Source organism: Heliangelus exortis, chromosome 1 (assembly GCF_036169615.1).
Source record: "Heliangelus exortis chromosome 1, bHelExo1.hap1, whole genome shotgun sequence".
NCBI lineage: Eukaryota > Metazoa > Chordata > Aves > Apodiformes > Trochilidae > Heliangelus > Heliangelus exortis.
Genome location: NC_092422.1, coordinates 75,980,067 through 76,006,858, shown reverse-complemented (window position 1 = coordinate 76,006,858; position 26,792 = coordinate 75,980,067). Strand labels below are relative to the sequence as shown.

The following is a 26,792-nucleotide window of genomic DNA, read 5'->3' as shown; positions in this document are numbered from 1 at the left end:
ACTCAATAGCTTCTAGTTGCTTTCTCACATGAAGAACACCTCCACCATCTGTCTTGTTGGCCTGTCCTTCCTAAGAAAGACATAGCCATCCATGACTACATTCCAGGAATATGAGCTGCCCCACCATGTGTCTGTAATTGTCACCAGATCATAAGCCCTTGAGCTGAGCATGCTGGTTTAGCCCTATGGTGATGGGAGGCCTTCTGGTCTTCATTAACACTATTGCCCCACCAGTGCAAACCCAGCTACAACCCCATCTCCCTTTGAATCTAGTTTAAAGCTCTATGAATGAGCCCTACTAATTCTCACCCTAGAACCCTTTTCCTCCTGGAAGATAAGCCTCTCACACTTATTACCATCAAGCCTGGTGTCATTTAGATGGTGAGACAAAACAAATCATGGCATTGCATTAGCCACACTCTGAGGTAGGTTTTGCTGTTTTGATTTTGTTTTGTTTGGGTTTTGTTCCCTGGGAGCTTGTTGAATTTTATTACTTCATTTTGGGCCCAATTTTCCTCCTGCTGGTGCTATTTGGGGAAAAATAATGACAAAAACTGGACAGAATTGGTAATGATGGGGTGAAAAATCATGATATTATTAAAACCCTTGCCCAAGGTCTAAGAGGCTTACTGACAGATTCATCATCAGCACACCTAAGCTGTTTTCAGGTCACTCAAGTTTGTGCTGCTTTGGTAGTTTATCAAGTATTTATTTGCATTTTTCCTTCTCAGCTCATCAACAAAGTACAGTTAGTTTGTGATACTTTTTATTTTTAAATTTTTTTTCTTTTTTTCTTACTATTTTTCCTCTTTTGTTACTCTGGCAGCATAAACTAGAATTGAGAAAATGGAAAATTGCAAGCCGTGATGTTCAAATCTTGCTGAGTTGGGTCTTGAAGTTTCCAAGTGTGTTGTTGCTTTTTAGAGAGCAAAATGATGATTTACAACTGTTTTTTCATCCTAGCAGCGTATCATTAAGTATCTCTCAGCTGCCTTTTAACCAGAAGTAATCCAAACATAGAAAAAGGTGGCATGTGTTACAGATATTTTCATATGGCTCTCTTGTTCAGCTGAGACATAAGGGAATATATTTTTATAATAATCCTTGGCAGTAAGTTATTTGAAAAAATTGCTAATCTTTTACACCTCCTTTCCTAGTTGTCAAAACTATCATGGAAGTACCTTAATGTATGAAGAGTGTTAATTTTATAGTAAAACCCTAGAGTAGAACTCAGGAGATAAGGATTAGTGTTTCCATTAATTCTGTTGTGTAATGCTCACAACGCTCACATTGATGCTCTTTGCTTTTTAATTTTTTTTAATTTTTTTTTTTAATGGGTAGATGAGAGAAGGGCCAGGTTTTGTTCTCAGAAGAGTATTCAGCTTGCATCTCAATGGAGGCATAGGACCAATATTGGAGTACAAACAGAATAATTTCTCTCCTGGAAGAAATGCTGGTTTAAACACCAAATTACTGTTTTTACTGTCCTAATTGGCACCTTCATATAAGGTAGCAATGTTTTGTTCACCAAGTGTATGGCAAAATGGGCCCCTACGTTGCTTCATATTCAATTTTACTTCAATTTTACTTCAGCTTTTTAAAATCTTGTCTTGCAATTGGTGCTACATGACACTAACTGAACGGTAGATTTCTAATGTTTAAATGTTATGAATCTGGACCTGTTTTTGCCTTGCTTTTCATAAAAACATAGAACGAAACTGTCGCTGTGGATTATCTGAGGGAATTTTACTAATTAGAACTGCATGAGAATTCAGACTTCCGAGCTGCTAACTGGCTCATCCCCTTCCCAAGTGCTGGAGGTTTCAGTAGCTTCAAATTCCACAGTTGTCTTATCTATCTCACTATTCTGGCAAGAGATCTTGGGGATAATATTATGGGGTCAAATTTTGCAGTTCTGTGTGTGACTGGGCAGTTTTTCTGCTTCTACAAGCATAATTTGGCCTTTATCTAAACTTTAATCTTTCATATCCTTTCAAGCAAGTGAGGCCAGTTGACTCCCGTGGAACTGCTTGTGTGAATGAGGACTGAGTTATGGCAATGCATCTTTAGGCTGTGAGATCCAAGATACTGGATTTGAAGTTTCTCTTGCATACATTGGATACAAAGTTCTATAGGTGTTGGATTCTCAATTAACAGTTTTGGGAAAATAAGGAGAATGTTTTGAGTGAGCAGTAGCTGAAACTATGAAGGCTGTTGTTCCTGTGTTACATGAAGATAGTCACCTATAGCCCTCACTAACATGACAGTACAATTAGAGCTCTCTGAACTTTGAAGATGCCCCTCAGTTGTTAATATTATTATGGTATATTTGTGTAGCATGGTCTCTACTCTTCAGTTATTGAGGATGCCAGTTTAGAGCCAGTTTTTGGGTCTAAATAAAAGAATGCAGTACAGTGTATCTCACTCCTGAAAGTGGAGCACTGGATATTTGTGTAGAAGAGCACCACCACACAAATGCTTGATTTTGTTTGTGCAAATGAGAAGTCCTTTGTAATGCAAAGCAGCATTCTGAAAAGGCAAATGTGCTTTTTTGGTTGTAAATATCCCAGCTAAATACTGAAGTAATTGCAAGCAGAGCTTGGCATTTTTCCTCTCTATTCTCTTCATCGTTATATTTTAACAAGTTCTCATGAGGCTATTAAAATGTCTTAGTTTTTGGAACATGTGGCCTAGTGGGGATAACTCTGTCTACAGATGCAGTGGGCTGGCAGCTCGATTTTGCATGTCTTTTCATTTCCCTCCAGATTCTGTGACCCAGCGTAACCTTTGGTCTCCCTCTGAAGGCCGGGGTGAAGGAAGTATGAGCAGGTGACTGATGATCACTGTCAATACAGCCTGCAGACAATATGGGAATTACTTTAGCAGTCTCCCACTCCCTTGTGCTCCCCCCATCCTCTCTTAAATCAACAAATGCAAATAGCAGCCTCCTCATTTGCTGTCATCTCTGGGAGGCTGCCCAGGCAGCATGGGCTTTGTTGCAGTCCTGCCTATTGAAAAAAAGCAGCTTCAGCCCTAGGCAGAAGGAAAAATACCAAATGGGACCTGACCCCCCCCTTAACGGCTAATGCTGCTAATATTTGGTCCTCTGGAGTGTACAGGTAGGAAGTTACTGAGATAAGGGTACTTGAGATGTGTGTTTCAAGAGGGCAGCCTGAAGTGGTTGGAGCTGTTTGCATTGTTACTCTTTGTCTGGTAAATGTCCTTCTGGAAGGGAGCAGGGATTGCCCAGTGTCCAGAAACTCATACCTGTGCTCCTAGAACCTGTTGACATTGCAATTAACTGTGTATTTGATCTTAGCTGTGTCTTTACTGGGAGTGAATGGAAATGCATTTGCTAGATTTCAGCAGAGGTATAAAGAATTTGGGAACCAAAGTCTCTTTAAGAGTTCATGATTTTAAACGTAGCTGTGTCACAAGAGTAAATAAAAATAACTGCATTTTACATTGATGTAAGCATAATACAGGACACAATATGTAGTACTGTATCCTACAGCATCTGGTTGGTACTGTTTTGCTTTACATCTTAATGGACATTGTTATTCAGCAATATGGAGACGTAAGGGTAATAATGCTTTGCCAGCATTTGGGTAAAATTCTGTTCATCTTCTTTTAAGCTGTCATTGCATATGAAGATGAGTTTTGGCATACATAAATAAAAGGAAAATTATCTCCTTTAAAGATACCTTGGGATGTCATGTCTGTATTTGATGTATTAGGATTGCAACCAGCCATGATTAAGACATTTCTTCTGAGCTGCCATTTAAGAATATTAGGTTAGTAACTGAATCAGACAAATAGCAATGTATATAAGTGTTCTTATAGCTTTCAAATGTGTTTCAGTAGCACTTGTACTTTATAAGAAGGCTGTTTGGAGTGTGTATTTCATCTTACTGTGACATTTTCAATAGCAAATACTTAATAACAGTTAACTCCTGGATAAAAGTTCATTGGTAAGGTAAAAATTGTAAAGCTAGGTGCTTGATTTTATGGTGAATATCACTTGTAGAGCTAGACTTTAAAACTATTACTCAATCTTTAAGTATGTTCTTTTCTCAAGACATCATTTCGAATGTATCTAAGTTTTATTTCATGTTCTATTTGCTTTCCAGAAAGCTTCAAATAATAATATTTTAGGAGAAGAAATATTCCAAATTCACAAAAATCCAGGAAATTGAACTATTTAGCAGCCCTCTGCGTTCCACGTTCAGTGTGCAGTAGCACTTTGCATTGGGCACGGGTGACTGACACAGTCAAAGCCTGCTTGAATCCTAGCTTGTAACACTTCTAGGATTTGTCACATTAAGTTCATAGTATTTCAGTTCAGAGTGAATTGTGGAGATTCATCCTCAGCAAGATGTGGGAGAGTATGGTAGAGGCAGTATGATCCTAGAAAGCCATCTAGTTTTATTGTAAAAGCTTTGAATGATTTCATATGTGTTGCCTGTTCCTTTCCCACACGTCTTGCAAGAAGGATGGTTTGACATCAGAAAATCTCCCATCTTCAACTTCTGCTTGCCTCTTCTGCAACTTCTGCATCTGTCTGCCTGCCAGCAATTGTGCCAACAAAAGAGAGTATTTGTTGGACTGTTGGACTTAGTAATTGCTTTTTGTTGGCCACAGGTGTTGCCTTAGGATATTATGGTGTGTCTTTTCACTGATGATATGTTCTTATCCGTAGGTTCTGTTTGGTATCTTTGGTCCACTGAGAAAGGAATTGTTAAAATAAAATCACCATTGTTACTTTAGAGAAGAGTGGAAAATGTTGCTAACTAGGAGGTTTTGCTCAATGAAATCTGATTACATCTTGAAGTTTCACAACAGACTATAATAATTGCAATTTACACATATTGGATCAGGTTTTGAGGGGGATGGGACATTAAACAGAAAACCACTTCAGTGTTACAAATGAACTAAAATTATACTTTGTGTTTGGAAGTCCTTCTTCCAAATAATGTCTTAAGTCTGGATGGCTCCAGGTAGAAAAAAAGTAGGTATAGTTATGTGGATTTAACTTTATAAACGGCATCTCAGTCAAATGATTATTAATGACACTTTGCCTATCATCAGTTTCTGCTCATCAGTGGGATAATTTTCTTCTCTGCTCAAAAGTTTTATAGCTCCCTAGAAGTAGTTGGCATGTTTTGTAATTGTGGAAACTGCTCTTAGAGGAGAATGGATGTATTCTGGGATGTATGATTTTTGAAGTGTGTTGGAGGCCTTCTTGATGAATGGCACCTTACAAATATTGTAAAGAAAATTCTGGGAAGCACTTTGAAGGTGAGTGGATGAATACTTTTAAATTTTTATTTGAATGTTTTTCTCATAATATAAGTCCCTCTAAAATAGTGGTTAGAGAGTTCTCTTGGACTTTAATGAGATTATATAGCCAATCATTTACGTTCAAAATATCCAAGTATATTTATTTTACAATATAAATTGTTCACTACATTTTTATTTTTTTTTAAGCCTTTTGTTAGAAAAGTTGCTTTCCATCGTTCATTTTGAGGTTTTCCTCCCCTCCCCTTTTGTTTTTGTTTTTCCTCAGTTTCCATTACAAAGAGCAGTGCAAAAATCCAATCTTCCCCTTCCAAAGTGACCCGGCGTTCAATGCAGTCTCCACAGAAATCTGCTCCAGTACCAGCGCAACGGAGCAGGAAGCCAGGTCGGGGCAAACCCCCTGGACAGTCTGGAGTTCCCAAGAAGGGCAGGTCTCCTAAAACTATTCCCTTGACAAAAAGCACCTCTCATACTGAAAATCTTAAAACAAGGAAAAAAAGTATAAAACCTGGAAAAAAGGTTAGTCCTTATCTACTACTTTACTTTATATTGCAAAATTTTGTAGTGAGATTTTTTTTTTTAATTATTACTATTATTTAATTTTCTGTCTTCTCTTCAGCCTTCAGGGCTCTACTGCTTTCAGCAGTTGATTACAAGAAAAAGTCTAGAATAGCTATTCTGGAATATTTCAGTGTGAACTTCTGTGGATATTTTATTCCAGAACAAGGTTACACATTTACTTATGGGTGAGTTGCTGGTATTGAAAAAGGGTATTCTGGAGTAGCTATTTCCAGTAAAATTTGAAGGGACAGGGAGGCCATTAGGGTTTTTAGTTTGGGTAGTCTTGTTAATGAACCATATACATAGTTTGCTTAATTTATTTTCATTATTTTTTCTGAGGTTTTTGTCTCATGCCTAGAAGCAAAGGTTTAGGAACAGTGAGTGTTTTGGTGCAAAATTTATCATTGTAAGCATACAGCTAGATTTCCTAAATTGATGTCTTGGAGGTACTAGTGTCAAGCAGGAATCTTCTTTCCACATTTCTCCAGGTGTGGGGCCTAATTCTGTTCTGATCTGAAAGACATGGTGTCATTCTGCCTTTCTCCTTTCCCAGCTAAGTCAGACCTGGATGGCTGGCAGCTGCCTCCAGCTTCAGTTCCTCTGGAGCTGTTTGACCAGGTTACAAACCTGCTGACCCCCCTTCTTACCACTCCCACTGACACAAACACTGTGGGTAAAAGATCCCTAAATGAGCTAGATCAGGGAGTTAACCTGGCAGACAACTAACCTAGCATCCCTCTCTCCCACTGCTTTCTTTGCTCCGCCTCAAAAAAAGGCACAAATGCTTCTGCTACTGTCAGGAAGGATAGAATCACAGCAGGGCAGATTTATGTAACTCTTGAACTGCCAGGGAAGCACAGTCTGTTTCTGAGGCTTGTTCACTCACTACAGGCTGCCAAAGAAGAGAGCAATCCTACAGTCTCTTTCCCCAGACAGTTTGTGTCTGTCCCTGTGCTCTTCCCTCCTTTCCAATAGCAGCAATGGGAGAGTGTGGCTCCTTGATTTTTCCATTGTTCCTATTTTGTTTTGTGGTGGGTTTTTGTTCTGGGTTTTTTTGTGGGGGTTTTTGTTGGTTGGTTGGTTGGTTTTTTTCCTCCTCTTCTGCCTTCAAGTCTCAAAATGTTGAAGTTCTGGGGCTTTTCTCCCCCAGTCTTGGGTCGCTGTGGGCTATGGGATCTGTTGCTACTAATGTGTGGGAAGGGGTGGAGCAATAGCACAGGTGGGACTTCTCTCTTTTGGTGATAGTCCTGATCAGTGTAAAGTGCTACTGAAGTAACATATTTGGACTGTACCTAAAAGGTTCTAGCACAAAACTGGAAGCAGGCACTTTGTTGAAATGGTAACCACAAGGTTAGAAGTTACTCTGGAAACTGAAAGCCAAGCACTGTCTTCTCTGCTACCTGCCCCTTCCAGTCAGGCATCCAAACTGATAGACTGCTGATGCAGGTGGTCTTCAGCTTTATCTCTTATTCAGTGTATAAAAGAGACACAGATTAAAGTGGAGAAAGGTGCTTCTGTATGGATTTAGCTGGTGGGTGGGCTGTTCTGCATAAGCCTGGGGGTCTTTAAAGGAGAGCATTGAACACAGAACTTAAGGATGTACTCGGGAGGTATGGAAGGACGTGCATTTTCCTCTGAGAGTTTTGTCCTCTCTGTCTCATGAAAAAGAAACCGAGAGGCTTTGTGTAACCCTTGATAGATTAGTTAGAGTTACCTCACCCTTACAGGAGACTTATGGGCTCTAAATGCTTAGCATCTGAAAGTATCTACTTAGAGCACTTAATTTGGCACCTTGTGTGCCAGTTTTGGCAGCTAATTGTGTGATGTAGCTGGGGGGATTTGCTTTGGGGTTACTGCTGGCTGTCTTGAGGCACTGAGTATGGACTACCACTATGGACTCCTGATCTTCTCTATGGGACCAGGCACCTAGGAGTTAGGGTTTTCAGAATCTAAGTTTGATAATCTGACTTGGCAGTTTTACTACATTGACTTTTGCATTAAAAACTTTAAAAATTAGCTTCTTTTAATACTACACAGAAGGTTGTCATTGCTTTGGTATGCGGTTAAATTACCAAAATGTTACACACATGTGCAAGCTCTTCTTTGGGCTGTTACACCTGTTAGCATAAAGGTTAACTGAAGAAGTGGCTTTGTGGGAGTGCTGCACAGAGTATATCTAATATGGAGTGCCATACAGCCTGTATATTTCAGAAGTCATATGCAAATATAATGCAAGTGGTATGTGCCTAGAGATTTGAAAGTGCTGCTGTTGCTTTTTTTTTCTTTTCTTTTTTTTTCTTTTCTTTTTTTCTTCTTTTTCTTTTTTTCTTCTTTTTCTTTTTTTTTTCTTTTTCTGTTTTTTTCTTTTTTTTTCTTTTTCTGTTTTTTTCTTTTTTTTAAAAAGACTGATCAAAAAAAGCCCTCCAGCTAAGTAACTGTGCTTCAAGTGTGATTGTTCAAAACCTCTGTATTTAGGAAGATTGTTCAGTGCCCAATATATTGTAGAGTTGTTTGACTTTCCTTTCCCTTTTAAGTTTGTTATACTGCGATGTTTATCATTGTACAGGTATTAACTTTTATTACACTGTTAGAAATGTTGGACTATTGTGTCATTTTTCTCCTTTACATATAAGATTTCTAAGCTTACCAGATGGATGCTGGGTTTTGTTTTGTGTTTGTCTCTCTCAGTTCACACTGTGGTTTTACTCTGTCATAATGAAGAAAAAAAATCTCTTTACATCTCTTTTGTTATTTTTAGAAGTACACTTTGCATAACAATGGGAAAAATTCCTTCCAGAATTTCTTGAGGAAGTGCCTCTGTTTTAGTGTAGATCACAGCCCTAAACTCAACCCCACAAGAAGAGAGTTTTTAAACATCAGGGTAAAGCCTGTGAAGTTGGTGATGTGGTGCCAGGCTGTGAGCAGAGCTCTCTGCAGACAGACAGAGCTGGCGTGGCCCCCCAACCAGCAGGGGCCAGCCAGCAGCAACCCGACCAAGCAAACGTGCAGAGCCCTGCTGGGAACATGGTCTTCCTCCTGAAACGTGGCTTTGGGATCACAGTTTGCTGCTTGTCAATTTGGAGCTGCAAAATGAGAATCTCAGCTGAGCAAGCATAATGTGCTGTTTTTCCAAGATTTGTGCTCTTTTCTCCTCTTCAAGAGGAATGTAGGACATAGCTGGCTGGTCTTACTACACTTGCTTGGTAGTGTGGAGGGCAGGTAGTTCCTCTGTCTTAGTTTCACCTTTGTATTTTGTTTTCATGCCAACATTTCTCCCATCTTCTCCTCTTTCCCCCAACTTGACCACTCATACTTTGCAGCATGGTGACAGACAGTTGGTCCCCAAAGAGTCCCTACTCCAGAGGAGCCTTCAGGAGTGTCAGGCTTCAGATCAAAAGCTCAGACTTCCCAAGTACATTTTTGTTCTCTGTATTGGAGGATGGAGAGACCTTTTTGTCACCCTGTGTTAAGATATGTCAGCAAGTCCTGACAAGTCATACATCACTGCTTGGTTCAGTGTCTGACCTGAGTCACCTCATCTCATTCACAATGAAATGCCAGCTCTTGGCAGTCTATTCCTTACATTCATGGTGATTCCACCCAGTGCCATGTTATCGAGTACTTTCTCCTGCCAAACCTGTCTTCTCTGAAATGTAAGCATCAAAGGAATTTTCTTTAACAATCTCTAGATTTCAGAGAAAACATTAATTTAATCTTTATAGGTGTTGTGAAGAAGTTAAGCACTCCCACTCTTAGAAAGGAACATATTTTGATTGCTTTCTACATGATTTTTAAAATATTATTTGGAAAATATGCTGCTTTTAAAGGTGTAAAGGATGAGTACTGCTAAATGCAAGAGAGTTTAGCCTTCTTTAGCAACCCGACTGAATATTCAGTTCACTATGAAGTTATGCATAATCCTTATCATGTGAATATCCAGGTCTCTGCTGCCTTCAGCAATGTCGAGACCTAGAGTAATTTCTTGTATTCATAATTTTTTGATAAGTAAGGGAATGAGAACACTATCCATTCTCATGCAAGAATAAATGGTGAAGGGAGAGGTGATGAACTTTTCTACAATTTGTTGGGTTGTTTTTTATATCCGTGAATTTTCATAGCATGTCAAAGCACATTAGAAATTGCTTCCTTGTGCACATGTCTCTTCTAAACCCCAGTCCAAACCAAATTACAACAAAATTGTCCTTTGCTCAGATGGAAGGTAGTGCACCCTGACCAATTTCTAAACCTTTGTGAAATCTGGTGGTCCTGTGATAAGCAACAAATAAGTTTGTTTGGGAAAGGAGAAGTTTTTGGCAACACTCATGACTGGGTTTTAACTACTGGTTTGATGCTTTGCATAAAGCACCTATTCCTGAAAGTGGTTAATTGGGAATTTCAAACCTTTTGAAACGATTGGAGGGGAAATCTAAGTGCATTGTAAAGTTGACACCTAAATGGTTCTTCAATTTTTATGGGCATATATGCATAGCCCAGCTAACTAATTTGAGTTGTGATAAACATAGATGATTGGAAGGGTATGGACAGAAAAATGATCCAAAACACTTCTAATGGTCTTCCTAAGAATTAGAAGGGTCATGCATTAGTATGTAAAGCTTGTTCTTTTCCCACTTTTCAGGTAGAGGTGGGTGCCTATTAAGTCATTTGACTTCCACTGCCTTACTTAAGTAGCTGTAAATGCAAGCTGACAGTTTCTGTTGTTCTTTTCCGGGGCTTTATCTTCTCTGCTGTGTGTAGTACTTTTTGTGTTAAGGAACCTCCCATGTTTGTTAAGATAGTAACTGATAGCAGAAAGATTTTGCAGACTTAAAAAAAAAATTAAACATTTTGATTTTGAATATTTTTTCTCTAAACAGAAAAAAATCTTGCCGGAACAAGTGACTCCTGCATCACCTTCTTGTCATTCTTCTCCTGAGGGGGACAGTGGTACCACGCAGATACCTAAAGATGGAATTAGTTTGTCTGGTGCAACTGCAGCAGTTATATCCACAGGTAAATATCCACAAAGAAAAAAAAAAACTGATGATGTTTTTAGTGTGAAATGACTTCCATATCAACCAAACTATTACAGTGATTTTACAGAAAAATGTGATGCAAACTTGTTAATGTCAATCATTATTCAGCTACCATATTTTTAAAAGATATCTGTAGGTGCCAGTGCTACTTTGCAGAACTAGTGTTTTGCTGCCTGCATTATAGCAAGGAGAGCTGGAACACAGGAGCTTTTGATAGATCTGCTAGACCTTGCAGTTTGTTCCTGTCTGAAGATGGAAACTGTGATTCTTTCATGTCTGTTCCACTCCTTAATGCAGGAAATGGGAAAAGATGTAGCTGAAAACCCATGTAATGTTCTGATATCATGCAGTCAGTGCTGTAACATAACAAAATGGAGATTTTATCTCTGTATAGTCTTACTTTAAAAGAAACAACTCAGACTGTTTAAACCAAGTGAAGGAAGTCAGAGCAAATACATTCTTCCTTTCTCTTATGTTTGCTTGTTTTAAGAATATAATGAAATGTATCTTGGAAAGGGTTATAGAAAATAAGAGAAATAAGCTAGTTAATGAACTAACTAATGGACTTGTAACCCTGTGGTTAAACAATTTGCCTCTTGTGAATTGAAATCTCAGAATTTTCTAAATTTCCATAAATTATGAAAATTTTGTTTGGGGTGCTTGTTTACATTTAAAAACCTGTTTTTTTTCTTAATCCCAACTCCAGTGATAGATGTGGGGAAAATACACGTGTTTTTTTTGGCAATAAACCTTTCAGGAGGCAGTTGTTGTTAAGCCCAGGCAGAAGATGCCATGAAAACTATTTTTACTGTTTTGTTTCTTTATTTCTACAAATACGTTTCCTCCAATATTCAGACATCAGAGAGTGAGCAGAAATGCATGAAGATACATGATCACTAAAGCATGTGGAGAATTATTTTATATTTTAAATTCCAGGTTTTTCACTAAGATCAAGTAGTACTACAGTTAAAAAAAAATGGCAATCTTTGTGTAAAGGAATGCTTAGATTGTCTGCTTAACCACAACAGAGGCAACTTTTTTCATTAAGCTCATGTGATAGCCAAGGCCAAAAAAGAAAAAAAAAAAATAAATTAGGGCTTTTTCCTATGTTTTTCTGCCTTACCATTCCTTGTGAAGGATAGCTTAGCATAGTCTCTGTTCAGGGTATAAGCAAAGACAGTCAAAATAAAAGAAAGATAAGCACAGATTATGACACCCTTTTAATATTAGTGGTCTTAGAGAAAGGCTTTAGAGACCAGAAAGAAGTGGGTATTAGACTTAGGCAGGGGAACCTTGATAGAAAAAAGAAACCTTTTTGTATGCTCTCAAAGTATGTATGTATGTTCAGGTTCTTGAGTTGACCAGTATATCTTTTTCTCAAGATTAAAATGAAAAAGATGGTTTGCAGTTCTAATCTGAAACCATGACTTTCTTATTCCTTGGCAGTAAATATGGCTTGTTCTTTTTCAGTGTGTGTTTACGTCAACAAGCATGGAAATTCTGGGCCTCACCTGGATAAGAAGAAGGTTCAGCAGCTTCCAGATCACTTTGGACCAGGTCCTGTCAATGTGGTACTTCAGCTGGCTGTGCAGGCTTGTGTGGATTGTGCCTATCAATCCAAAACAGTCTTTGGATTTCTGAAGTCTGGCCATCATGGAGGGGAAATGATAACTGGTATGTGAAGATGCTTTGATTCTACTATTTCTTGGTTGCCAAGTTGAGGGAGTTGCAGTGGATTTGTTGCTTTTGTAACTATTTAAGCACACGCAAGAACATATACTTGAGAACTCCTTTATTAAGTGAATTTTTGTGGTGTATGACTGCCTCACTCCCGGTCCAGGATGATTTGAAAAAAAAAAAATCTCTAAAGTAGAATCTAGCAGTGTTAAATTACAAATACACAGTACGGTTAGGTTCTTATACTAAATAGAGCTCATGCACCTCATTTAGCAGCTGTAGCCAAACATTTGTCAAGTAAACTCATTGCAAGTGAAATACCAGCTTTATTAATTCAATACATTGTGTTTGTATTTCTAATGCCTTAACCAAGTGGGTGAAAAGTTTAAAGCTAATCTGTTTAGCATCCAGGCAAGGAATTCCCTGTGTTAAAGTTGCTGCTTCCACCACTGGCCAGAGCTGTAGCAGTATCTTAGGTCAGTATTCACACCCCTATATCCCCTATTATGGAATAGGTCTATTCTGCTATATATTAATGGCAGGTCTACAGATAAATTATCTTTCTATCTCAAATGGAATAGCTGTTGCTTGACACTTTTTTCCTTCTAGACTAGGAAGTACTCTATATAGCACATCAATTTATAATTCCATTGCTGGTGATAAAAAGACTTGGTGCTACTTTAATCTCCTTACATTGACACCAGATGGAAAAGGTGATTAGTGGAATACAGATTAAATTAAATCCTCATAAAAATGGTGCTGTCTAAGAATATTTAAAAAGCAGCACCCCAGTGTGTGTGTAGTAGAACTTGAGTGAGCCTTACTCATGTGTCCCCATGAGTTTGTTCACAAAATGGATACCACTTCTCTGCCATGTAGTAAAGGTTTAATGGCATTACAAAAGTGTGATTTTGAAACTCAAATTGCCTTTTTTTTTTCCACGGGATATATGAATGTTTATTGCATTATTAATACCTTCCTGTACTAATGCAGACAAGTAAATTTTGCTTTAACACAATGCTCCGAGATGGGAATTGCCAGTTCTCTGTGTATTCTTATCATGAAGGAATAAATCATAGGCCAGTGGTGTATTTGTTCTGTGAGTGAGTAGTTGAAAATAGTTCTTTCACAGGGAGATAGAAATTTCAAAATCTCTGTGTATTTCTGGTTTGCTTACATTTTGAAATTCTGTATGAAAAGCAGCTGCTCTTCTGCACCCAGCTTCACCCCAAGGCCTGGAGTCAGGGAGGGCAGCTCTGCAGCCCTGGATTTGAGGAACCTGTGAAAGTGAACTGCTTTGAAGAAGCAGTGTGGGCTGCTTCTGAAGCAGAGTCCTGGTCCAGGTGATAGCAAGCCACAAGACCCCAGTGGGTTTCTGGTGCTCTTGAGCACTTGCCTTTCTCATCGACTTGCAAACAAGTTGTGAGAAGCAGCTGAACAAATACTCCCTGTACCTTTATCAAAAAATTGTGTGTGATGTATTTATTTTGAGAAGCACAAAATGTGACTTAGGGTAACATAGTGCATTGCAACCAGCTGTGCATGTGAACAGTAAGGGAGATGAGGAAAGCTACAGTAGAATAAAATGAGGAATTAGAATGAAGTCAAGGGAGTGTTTTCCTTGTAGAGTTTTTGTTTGAAAGTTGGGAGTGTGGTTTATTTGTTTGGGGGTGTTGTTTTTTAAAATGGCAAGCAAAAAAAAGTTGTAGTAGAGAATAAGCAAACTAATCTAAATATTTTGTGGACTGATAAACTTTTGTTATGAGTATTATACCTGCCGTAAGAGGAAACTGTATGCTGATGAGGACATGGATAAAATAATCTTGCTAGAGTAAATGTGAGTAATTAGTGGGTTCTTTTGGTTCAGCTGCCAAAGAAAATAATTGTTTTCAATGGAATTGAATTTAGAATTTTTCCATCTTTTCTTACTCAAACAAAAGCACAAACCATTTTATTTTTGCCTGACTCATAAGGTTTCAATTCATGCAAATATAACTGAAAGGAAGCTAAAGGCTTGATTAGCAAGCCAGCTGAATGTGGGTGATGTCAGTCTCTTTTTCTCCTTGTAGCTCAGAGACTATGGCATTTGGTTGGATGAAATAAGCTGGGGCTCAGATAAATCTTAAACAGAGAATTAAAATCAAACTCTTGGGTGAGTTTCTTAACTATCAGAGAAACACATTTCTCTCATGGTTTACCTCTCAGCCTTTCTCCTGGCTTGAACCTGATATTTGAAGCATACTTAAACAATGGAAGGTTAAGAAATGAGAATGAGTCTCCACGCTAGGGGCTGGGATTGCACATGCAAGCTCCAGTCCCTGTATATTTGCCATTAAAGGTTGAAGTCATTGCACCTCTGAAGTACTTCTTTTTTTATTTTCCCCTAGCATTTGTCTGGGAAGTAAGAGGCTTAAATTGTCCCCAGACAAAGCAGACAGTTGAGCCTATGGATCTGGATCCCACACCCATGTTTGGAATTTATACAGTTGCCCTCAGGTGTCCAGAGTACAAGGGAGCTGTGTTTGCACTGAGTCTTTATTTGTGGATTTTTCTAATGCTGTGTCTTGTTGTGGCAATCACATTGCCTCAGCTGTTTCTTGCTTTATCCTCCTGATGCCTCTTACGATAATATTGCTCTTTTTTAATGCTTCTTTTCAAAACAAGAAATTAAGGTGTGGACAATAAGTGATTTCCCCAAGGTCATTTAAGGCTGTTATAAAGCATTTTAAGTTTTTGCTGTAGCTGACTACTGCCTTGCTGTAAATTTGTCTGGAGATCAGGTTGTGCTAGGTCTCACAGCCCATTTGCTGTCCAGAACTGGTTGAGTGCCAAGCAAAAACTTGCCTTTGGAGACTCCTTCCGTAGAGGACCTTGTGTATGAGCCACATGTGGGACTGTGAATCATTAGCATTTCATTTGAACATTGGAGCCTGGAAAAACTGGGCAATGGAAACACGTGGGTTTTGGATTTGTCCCTGTAGTACTGAGTCTTTAAATCGCTTCCATTGGGTCAGTCTGTCATGAAATTTGATGAGAGAGGTAGCACGTTTGTTGATGCTAGTTGGTCAGCTTCCATTAACTCTAATCAGAATCTTCCTCACATCAACAGTGTAAGTAATCAACACTTCTCATTTCCTAGGGACGCCTAAAATATGCTGAATTTGGGCATTTTCTTTGGTTTTGTATATATTATCTGCCTCTTTTGTAACACAATGTGGAAATGTTCCTTAATTCAGTTCTATGAATAAAGGCTGTCTTGTAATTTCTGTTTTGCTGGGTTTTTTTAAATGCATCTGCTACCAAGAAAATGTGATCCTTTAAAGCTCTACTTATTGTTTGGAAACTTATGTTAACGACAGAAAGCTGCATGACAGGCTGAAAACCAAAAAGACAAATTGATGCATAAACCTCATGTTTATGCCAGTTCTTTCTAGCCCCAAGTATAAGTTACAAATTGTTCCTGCTTTGTTGTGATGTCTTTCTAGTCAGAAGTAACTAAAAGTTTCGGCTTATGTTATGGTAATTATTTATTTGTATGTTGGTATTATTGAGTGATTTTGAAATCTTAATAATTTTCACAAAGAAGGAAAATTCCATCAGCTGCAACATTTGAAGGGGGGCTGGGGGGAGGGTCAAGAAAGGAAGTGAGCAAGTAAAAGACATAAGCACGTGTCTAGGCTCTTTGTAATCCATCAGTTTAAAAGAGACTAGATCCATTTGTGGCTGTTGTGGTATTTCTGCCACCTAGCTCCTGTAGAAATGAATGGGAGCTTGACCACTGTAGTGTTGACAGGAGGATAGATTTCTCTAGTGGTAAAACAGCAAATGGCAAAACAGTTTCTGTAGTCAGGATTTCAGTGGTAGCAGACAGGCCAGCTCATTACTACAAGTATGCTCAGTTAGAAACTGAGAAAAAAGTAATCTTAAACTTACTTGCTTCCTTACTTTTAATATTTTTCTTATTTTATTTTTTAGCAAGTACTGGGAAGGGTCTTTTCTGTGTTATCTCCTGCAAATAGATGGTGGAGAGGTTGCTATTTTATAAGTAAACAATATAAATTATATGTAAGGTTTTGGTGATGTGGAATTAGTGACAAGTTTTTTTCTGCTGGTAGGATTCCAAAATTATTTTATTACTGTAAGTTCCCATAGAGCAAGTTCAAACTGACATGGATCTAATGGAAGGTAAAATCAGTCTTTTGAATGCAAATTTGCTAAACTACCAGAATGATTGTTTACTCCTCTCATGTCTTGCCTGGCTTAAATCAAATCTGGATGTCTTTTTAAGTTAATGATGGTGTTTTACTATACTTCATGGATGCTTGGGGGTTGTTTGACATCATCTTCTTATTCACAGCTTCCTTTGATGGGGAGAAGCACGCCATCAATCTTCCTTCTGTAAACAGCGCATCATTTGTCCTACGCTTCTTGGAGAAACTCTGCCACAGCCTGCAGTGTGATAATCTCTTTAGTAGCCAGCCTTTCAGCCCTTACATGGGATGTGCACATAGTCCTACAGAGTACGATAGGAACAAACCAGGTACTGTTAAACAATTGTTATTTTTGAGGGCTGATATTTTTGAGAAGTGCGTGGCAATTCTATGAAATTCAGCTTTTTTTTTTTTTTTTTTTTTTTAATCTGTCTTTCTATGACGTGAATTGATTGAAATGAATACACCACAGTTCTTAGTGAATTGGTTCCAGTGCAGTAGTGCTTTTGACAGGATGGGATAGCTCATACCACATGTGGAGAAATCATTTTGTTCAGCAAACTCCTCCTTGTAGCAAAGCCAGGAAACATATGTATTGTACCACTGTGATACCGCTGAAAGGGCGAGCTCAAAACTTCACATATCATTTGTTAAATTTATGTTCAGATCATAAAATAAACTTTTTTTAAAAAAAAGATACTTACTTCCGTATGAAAAGAGGCTTGTCTTGAAAAGGAATTCAGTCTAGCCCTTCCCACACTAGTGAAAGATTCTTTCTTCTTTCTTTGTTCACCTTACTCAGAAGTGGCTTCAGAAAAATTTACATTCTACTATTTACAGTCCAGTCTTCTAGTAGAAAAGGTGGGGTTTGGCATTTTTTTTTTCTGCTTTTGATATTCCATATGAGTCAAATATTTTTGTTGCACTGGGAATGAAGAGTGAGGGGGAAATTAAATGACTCGCACAAAATCTCCCGTCGTGTTGTTTGTAAGGCCTGGTATTACAAGTCCTAGACCAAGGGTTACCAGGAGCCATAACTGAAAGAACCTTGATGTCAGGACAATTTCAGAAGATTAATATTGGGAGTGAAGCATAGAATCATAGAATGGTTTGGATTGGAAGGGACCTTAAAGGTCATCTAGCTCCAACCCCCCTGCATGGGCAGGGACACCTCCCACCAGACCAGGTTGCTCAGAGCCCCATCCAGCCTGGCCTTGAACACTGCCAGGGAGGGGGCAGCCACAACTTCCTTGGGCAACCTGTGCCAGTGTCTCACCACCCTCACAGTGAAGAATTTCTTCCTAATGTATAACCTAAATCTCCCCTCACAGCTGTCTAATAGCTGAGTCTGTGTTCTGGGTGCTGCTTTAGAAAATTCATTTTTTCTTTTTTATTCCTCGTTTTTCATGGAGAAATTATGTTTATAATTCTGTCTGTCATATGAAAGTCATTAGTGTTAATTCTCAGAAAAGTAGCCAGGGTCAAGGTAATTTTGGTGGTGACAGTGTAAACTAAGTAGTACTTCAAGTTTGAAAGTTTGTATCAAAATGGCTGAGTCCCTCTGATACAAGAGGCTGAACTGTAACCTGCTGAGTGGCTGCTGGTACCTCCTTGCTTTTATCCCTGGACTTTCCCCATGAGAAGCTTTATGCTAGATAAATAGATGGTGACTTTCCTCTTCACAGCAAAAGAAGAAATTCCAGAAAACAGGAGTGCTAAGCGATACTCTGAAGACTCTCCACCATATACTGCTCCTCTTTCCCCTAAGCTTCCCAGAAATGATGCTCATCCATCTGAAGGTAATTACATTAGGTTGGGATTATATATGAGGATTATTTATGGTTTCAGTATTTCCAATTGGAAAGGACCGAGTTCAGTGTATGTGTCTGGTTTGTCTCTAGCCTTTTGACAGGTCAGGGTGAAAGTATGTTAATTATTGATCACTGGCAGTGATTTTGCACTTTGGGAAGATCTACTGCAAGTTTCAGCAGTCCTTCTGCTAAGCCTGCTCACTTTTTTTGTGAAGGGGCTCAGGCAGATAGGTGATGGATGAAGCCTCCTGCTTCATAGATGTCAATTTAGCAAACCACTTGCCTCAAAATGGGTTAGGAGACAAACAGGGAGCAGCTTTTAATAACTGTAGCCTGGGGCCATTAGGTGAGTAAGGGTGTAGCTTGATGATATGATTCAGCTGACTTTCTGGCCAGTTGCTGCTGAAAATTGTGCAGCTCTGTTTCCTTGCCTCTTTGTCCCTGCAGTGGGTCCCAGGCCCCATGGCTGGATGGTGAACTGAACCAGTGAGCAAAATCACAGAAAACAATTTGGTGAAATGTAGTCTGCAGTGTATTTCTCTGAACTGACCTCACCACAGACTCGGATGAGCACAGGAAAGGGTTGAGTAAAACACAGTTGTGGTGGGGGGAGCAGGGAAACCTCCCTGTGGCAGCTGCCTAGATTGATTTAGTTCACTGATGGATAGCACCTTTTCCTGCACTGCAGCTCAGCTGCAGTAACTGAGCACATGTCTAGTCTTAGTCTGTCTCAGGAACAGAGTAGAGCATCTAGGTTTAAATCTCACTGAGAAAGACTTAAAAATGTGAAGTTTTTTTACTTTGTATTTGTAACCTGTTGGTTATCCATCCGATACATTCTCTTGCTGCAAGATATTTGTTCAGAGTTTCCAAAGGCTTTTTAAAATATTACAGGGATTAGTTATTTCTTTCTTTGTATTTTCTTTTTCTTTTTCTTTTTCTTTTTTTTTTTTCTTTTTTTTTTTTTTTTTTTGAGATTGTCTCAAAAAAACCCGTCTATTAGCATCAGTGGGGGAAGAATGCTCTCTTTTTCTTAGCAGATTGAAAAGGCATAGAACTACAATTAAAGCAGCAAAGGATATAAAATTTAAAAGTTCAAAATGGTAGCTTATTAATTACAGTACATCTTATTATTTTGTATAAACATAGCACATTTTCTTCTTTGTATATAATAACTGCAGCAGAAAAAAACAGTTTTGCCTTGATTGCTGATTTCTGTGTCTGTCCAACAAAAGTACAAGTTTCCATAGAAACATTGTTCACTTAAGTCAGATACTTCTATTAGATAACTTAATAAGTGTAAAGTACTTAACTATATTCAGATAAAGTTTTTTGAGTTGGAACAAAACACACGTTCGGGCAGATCTGTGTTATTTTGTAAGAAATCTTCCTCAAAGTAACATGCATGCACATGATGCTTTTTAACCCGTTTGCTAATGGCTCCCTTTTACAGATGCAGTCACTGTACTCCTTAAAATACATTTTAAGATCAATAGTTCTTTATAAAATTTTAACTATTTTTTAATCCAAGTAACTGCGTTATTGTTTTGCCATGGTTTCAGAGGTTTGCATTTGCACTTTGTGTGTTTCAAGAGGCAAAAGTGTTTGCAAGTGTTGTGTGTTTCCTATTAGGGCAGTGTCCTCTGCTAAAAATCTGGAGGCAATTTTAAAGCGGTCAGCTCTGGGTTTGTTAGCAAGAAAGGTCTGCCCCCAAAAAGTTCTGCTTCCATTGAGACATACTTGTCTTGGAATGGTTGTTCTGAAATATAATTTAAAGGCAAAATGGAATAATTGTGGGAAAGGGTCTTTCAAACAGTTCATTTTCCATCTGATCTGCTCAGGGATATGTTTTGCAGATTTTGCCATCTCTCCTGCTCACTAACAGTTTCTTCTTAAAGTTATGAAAGATAAAGGAGGGGAGGCAGGGGGCTGGGGAATAACTCAGTGTCCCTCCCGCTGAAAACAGAGTGTTCTTACTACTGTGGCCAATTACATCATTCCTGTTATGTATGAGGCAGAACAACTGGCTTTTAATTCCCAGAAGAGCTTCAAAAAAACAAAACGTCTGATTCCTGCTAACGCCTTCAGTGCTTAAACAGTCTGGCATCCCTGCATTTGAAACGTAAGGCCTTTTATTGCCCTCTTATTAATCTACCCAGAGATAAGGCATTCTGCAGTGAAATCTCCTCTTATCATACCAGTGTTACTCACAACTGCTCGAAATGTGGGAGAAGTGTGTCATTTATTGCTTCATGGATTGCAAAGCTACATTGCTAGAGACCAATTTTTTAATCAGCTGTCATACCTATTGGCCACTTTTTTAACCAAGACTACAGCTGTGCTTTGTTTGTAGACAAGCTAGGTGGATAGAAAGGGAAGTGGATTGGACACTGTAGCTGCTGAATGGGAACACCTTCTCTGAAAGGTGGTGGCCCTCAGAAATATGCCAGCTTTTCCACCTTGGGCATGGGAATTAGGAATTTACAGCAAGATAAATTAAATACTGCAATCTTGGGAAAAAAGAAGCAGAGTTGATTTTCCTCAGCCCTCTTTACTATTGATTACTTTAGGAGATGTGACATCAGAGGGAAACCTGGGATATACATAGAGTAAATACAATTAAATTCTTTTGTAATACAGTCAATTTGAAAAAAATCTCTGTGTCTTCAGAAGTCTTGACAAGGGTTATATAAAGCAATTGTTTATTAAAAAGCCTGTATTTGGAAACTCTACTTTTTTATTGCAACATGCATATATATTTCTTTTTTTAATATATTAGATGGAGTTGACTGACATGTACTTAAATACTCTAGTTTAGTCTTTCAGTGGGGGTGTATTGTCTATATTGTTTCATCCCACTTTTCAAGACTTCTGAAATCTGAATCAGGTTCAGTCAATTAAACCTTAGAGTCCTTCATATAGCTTTGCTGTAACTATCTCAAGTATCACCTCAGACTTTTGGTCTTGGACTGAGATTTCTGTTAGTGATTTCATTCTCTCCAGTTCCAATCTTGCCTTGGTTGGCCACCCTTTAATTTTATAGTGCATATCATTGACTTCATCTCTTAAAGTCTCTCTGAAATTTTATAGAATGATGACTTCCATTTTTCAGTTTAGGAAGTTGCTGCAACTACTTCATGCTGATAAATATAAAGAATTCCATTTTCTTGTTTGTTTGTGTTTTTTTTAGAAATAACTCAGTAGCAGCTTCTTTACTTTTGTGGGTCAGATAACGGACAAACAATGTACAAAGTTTTGCAGTTCACGGAATCACAGAATTTTCACAGTTGTTAAAGACCTCTAAGATCACTGTGTTCAACTGTCAACATACAGCCAGTAAAATAAATAAAATATATTTATCAATATCTGTATTACCATGCTTACTAGAGCATGTCCTGAAGTGCCTCATCTACATGGTGTTCAAATACTTCCAGGGATGATGAATTTACCACCTCCCTGGCTGATCTGTTTCAGTGCCTACCTACTCTCTCAGTAAAGAAAGTCTTCCTCATATCTAGTCTAAGCCTTGGTATTTCAGGCCGTTTCCTCTATTCCTGTCATTATTTACCTGAGAGAAGAGGCCAACACCCACCTCCCTACACCCTTCTTTCAGTTAGAGAGCAATAATGTCTCCTTATAGTTTCTTCTTTTCCAAACGAAACATTCCCAGTTCCCTCAGCCTGCCCTCATAGGACTTGTTCATCAAACCCTTCTGTTCTCCAGTGGATGTTTTGTGGGATATGTATGTGAAAGAGAAGGGCTTGTGTCCATGAAAGGTCCTTCATTCCAGGTTAAAAAGTTGTTACATCATCTTGCAAATCTCTCCTTACTGAATTCACTAAGTAGAGCTGGCTGGCTGAGTGCCTTTGTTCCCTTTCAGGATGATGCTCTCTGAAGACCTAAATGCTGTTAAGTTTTTCACTGCCCTCCACTTTTGAACAGGATTCAGCAGAGAACCTAAGACCTCATGAAACAAGTTGAAAACATACACAAGGAGCTCACTGGGGTTTTTAGGAAAATACTCTTCCTGTAGTTTGAATCATTTATTCAGCCAAGAAATTCTTGAAACTTGTCATGTAGGAAGGGCAGTAAAAAGCTTATTTCAGGAACTTGTTCTGCAGAACATACCAGTTCTTGTCTCAAAAATTATGTGACTTCTCTAGCATATGTTTTATAACTTCTCTAGGGTAATTTTCAAAATGATGGTGTGGGCTTTACTTTTCTGTGTGCCTGTTATCTCTATTCTCCTGCTCTTAATTCTCCTGCTCTTAACTCTCCTGCCAAGGCAGCATTTGTTTAATATAGATTTGTGCATCATACTTTCAACTTCTTTCTTGGGCTAGATATTGGCTTGATCTAAACAGAGAAGAGAACATATGATTGCTAGAGAATGGAGTGTGTTTTTGTTGATTTTAGGGTTTTTTCTCCTCGCATGGCATGTTTCTTCCAATCAGATCTGAATTTGGTTGACTGACAGAAGAATTTTCAGTAGTCAAGCAAATCTGGCTTCTGTCTCATGGCACAGGGAAGGAGACCCACTGAGCTCTGTTTATCTGGCTTAGAAACAGAACTGACAGGCTCTAAAAATTCATGAGTCTTTTAAGCAGACATTGTGTTTTGCAGTGTAGAAATAAGTTGGTAAGTGTTAAAAGCTAAAGTGTTAAAAGAACCACAGAATCATTTCAGTTGGAAAAGACCTTTAAGGTCATCAAGTCCAATTGTTAACCTAGCCACACTTCCAAGCCCACCACTAAACCATGTTCCTAAGTGAAATACTTTCTTCGTGAGACATTATTTTTCACTTGCTCAATGTGTTCAGTAATTTACATGTATCTTTCGCTTTCCTGAGTCTGTGCTCATAGACCCTGCCCTGTGCAAAGAACTAACTGCATATACATACAGTGTTGTGGTCAAAATGTGCAGCATGAGTGTGCCATACCTGGCACTCAGAGCCTTTTGTGGTTTTGCCTGTAACCTTTTCAGTTTTTAGTAATGGCCTCTGACATATGGGGGTCTATAGATGATTATTGAACACTTGTTTATGAAGTGATTGACTCCCTCTGCTGTTTTAGGACAAATTAAACAGTTATTAAATAACATGAAAGTTTTTATTTATATTAAAATTTTCTTGCAAATTAGCATACTCTTAAAGGTTAGCTTTTTGAGAATATGTTGAAAAGAAGGTAATGAAAACTCTTGACTAAGACTGTTTTATGCATCAAGATTAACTCCAGACAATTTTACCCAAGGAAAATTTTTTCTGTCTCTTCTCTCTTTATGATATTAACAAATAGTATTGTTGTATTTAACAAATACAACTGAATTTATGGCAGACTGTCTCAAATTTGATTTAGTAAATCTTTTGCTACAAAAAATATATAGTAAGAGCCCCTATTTGAGGAAAAAGGGCAAAGATTTGGCAGCAGTGATTGCCTCGCAGGAGGTTTCTTAACAGGCTTACAGTCTGTCAGTATCTTCAAGAGAACTTAACAAGGAGTTAAAAAATAAAGGTGTAATGTCCATTGTTTTGAGTGTAAGTGATACTTTGAACATGGTGATACTTGCTTTTTGTGTAGCAGAAACGTTGCCTATAGAGGAAAACAGCACTTCCAAAGAACATCGATTTTCTGAGGACTCGATGGATTCTGCACTTAATTCTGTAAATCCTTCAAGCCCAACCCGTCAGAATTCCACAGAATATCGTACTTCAGGGAGTGCCACCTTTTACAGAAGTTCCCTTCAGCCAGTGACTGTTACCTCAAATTCAGCTCCAGTCCTGCACAGGCTGTCCCTGAGCTCTGCTGGGAGCAGCGCTTACTATGAAGTCAGTAGGAATCGACTACAGAGGAGGATTGAAGGTAAGCCATATAACTAAACTTCCCAAAATATGTACCTGCTTTTGTTAATGTACCAAGTCCATGAGTTATGAATAAAGAAATCTGTTGGGTTTTTTTTTGTTTTTTTTTTTTTCCATAGAAGAGCTTGTATATGAAGTGAGATGTTGTGCTGTTGCCAAGCGGGTCAGGCTTGCTGGCGTAACTGCAAATGCAGAACTTAAGCCTGTTAGAAATAATACTGAGGTGTAAAAGCCAAGAGTGTCTTGGCTGCTGCACTTCCCTCTCACTGCTGTTATGGACCCCTCAGCAAGCCATACCTGAGAGCTCTACTTTTATGTAGCTTATTTCCTGAGCATCTTATCGACTATTACTGTGCTGAACCACTGGGATAGGGTTTCCTTCTGTCCCTCCCTCCGTCTGTACAGCTTAACCTGCCTTTGCCACATTCCCAGTTAATGGCATCTTGGGACACAGGAGCCAAGTACATGTTGACCTAATCCCTCTAGTTATGTCATAATGCTAATGGTTGTGCTGCTGTAAATATTTTCAGTTATATAAAGCATTTGAAGGGAAATTAAATAGTTCGGTATGATTTGGAGGAAAATAAAACATTTTTCATTTTAATAGATAGCAAAGACTTCATAATAAAAGCTGCATGATAATATTGAGAATGAAATGCTATCCCTCTAAAAACTAGTGATGTTTCTTGTTTTCACCAAATTGTTGTATTTAAAGCTGCAAGTTCCACCACTGGGCCAGATTTGAATTTACTAAAAAGGGAACCTTCAAGAATATTGAATAAGGATCCTTCTACCTGGTCAATAGAGGAAGTAATGCGTTTTGTCAAAGAAGCTGATCCACGGGCACTAGCTCCACATGCAGAACTCTTTAGGAGACATGTAAGATGCACATCCATTCTGTTCTAGTAGATTGTGTCACATTAATTTCTTAAAATGCAGCTTTCAGGTCTATCACTTTATTTGCAGTTGAAGGCAGACTAAACGCTGCTTGTATACTAGAGAGAGGCTGAAAAATTTTTCTACCTGAACCTCCTCCTGCAGTATATTTTCTGTGTTCTAGTCTTGTTAGATTGAAATAAATACCCCCTGCTTTCCAGCTTATATGGAATAATGCCAGTTCTGGAAGTATCCAAGTTTTAACGGCCAGCATCCATGGTATCCCTGTCATCTCTGGTTTCTCTAGAGGAGATGGCATCTTCATGTACAGTTTGGGGCATTTGGACTGTATAGATGACACCTCCCTAAGCAAGTCTGTTTTGGAGACTGATTATCTTGAAATAGAGAAGCTGTAGTATCTCACTAGGTCATTAAGTATCTCACTTGGTCATTAATACTGAAATTCAGAGAATCAATGAAAATACTGAATTCATCTGTTTTGAAAAAGTTTCATAAAATCAAACTAGACACTGTATTTAGAAAGAGAAACTGTGTCTTTCTCTGTGCTGCTTTTGTCTTCCCTTTTCTTTCTCAATGTGCTTTTTCTATGGCAGGAAGCCCAGCAAAGAGTTGCTTTCTTATTTCACTATATATATATGGCCCACTAAAAATAAGCTGGCTTTCTCTTTAGGATTATTTCAGCCTTATTCTGCTCCAGCTCCTTCTAAGAGTTAAATTTCAGAGTAAGCTGGATTAGAAGGAAAACTCAAAATAACTTTTAGCAGAGCTTCCTGTTTTATTCTTAGGATTATATGTTGAGTAAATGTCACTTGTTTTGTCAGGTTTATGCTTAAAAAAAGAAAAAAACACTAGTTTTCCCTATGATATTTTAAGGAACTAAGTGCCTGTCTACAGTATGTACTGCTGCTAAGAGCTTAGGACTGCCACATTTCATCAGCTTCTCAACCAGGCAATTAAAATCTGACTAAGTTCTCCTTGGTCTTGATGCTAACAATCTGCCTGGGTTAACCTGGACTTAGATCTGTCTTACTTCACAGATTTAGATGGTCTGTAACCCCTTCCTCTGTGTGAGTGTTTGCATGTGCATGCCAGAATCCTCCCACAGCTGTGTTCAAGGTTCAGTGCAAGGCCTCAGAGCTTGGATCATTTAATCTCTAACTGCCTTGGCCTTCCTTTGCAAAGTTTTTTTTTTTTTCCTTGACCCATTCACTTTCTTTCTCAGCCGTACCTAATTTTGAGGGCTGTTTGGTAATTTTCTTTTACTTAATGTTATTTTCTTCAGCATCTCAAATACCTTAATTATACATTAAAAATACTAATAAAAATTCAATTTCAGTAGCCATCTGTAAATATAAAATTATAATAAGTTACTTGTTTTTATATACTAGCTTTACTTTTACTACAGTATAAAAAAATATAATGTACTTTCCAGTTTTACCATGCAGCT

At 38.3% G+C, this 26,792-nt stretch overlaps 1 protein-coding gene across 3 annotated transcripts in view; it reads left to right on the top strand.

The window, feature by feature from the left end:
• The window catches only part of SCML2 (Scm polycomb group protein like 2), a 74,155-nt gene that overhangs the window by 44,865 nt on the left and 2,498 nt on the right, over positions 1-26,792 (top strand). For 2 of the 3 annotated variants that reach the window (XM_071749055.1, XM_071749062.1), the window contains exons 7-13: positions 5,567-5,817; positions 10,734-10,869; positions 12,363-12,566; positions 16,927-17,109; positions 18,466-18,579; positions 24,168-24,449; positions 25,164-25,327. In XM_071749055.1, the coding sequence (XP_071605156.1) occupies positions 5,567-5,817; positions 10,734-10,869; positions 12,363-12,566; positions 16,927-17,109; positions 18,466-18,579; positions 24,168-24,449; positions 25,164-25,327 (1,334 nt within the window). The remainder of the gene's footprint in view (positions 1-5,566; positions 5,818-10,733; positions 10,870-12,362; positions 12,567-16,926; positions 17,110-18,465; positions 18,580-24,167; positions 24,450-25,163; positions 25,328-26,792) is intronic. The other variant, XM_071749071.1, reaches the window with a different exon arrangement.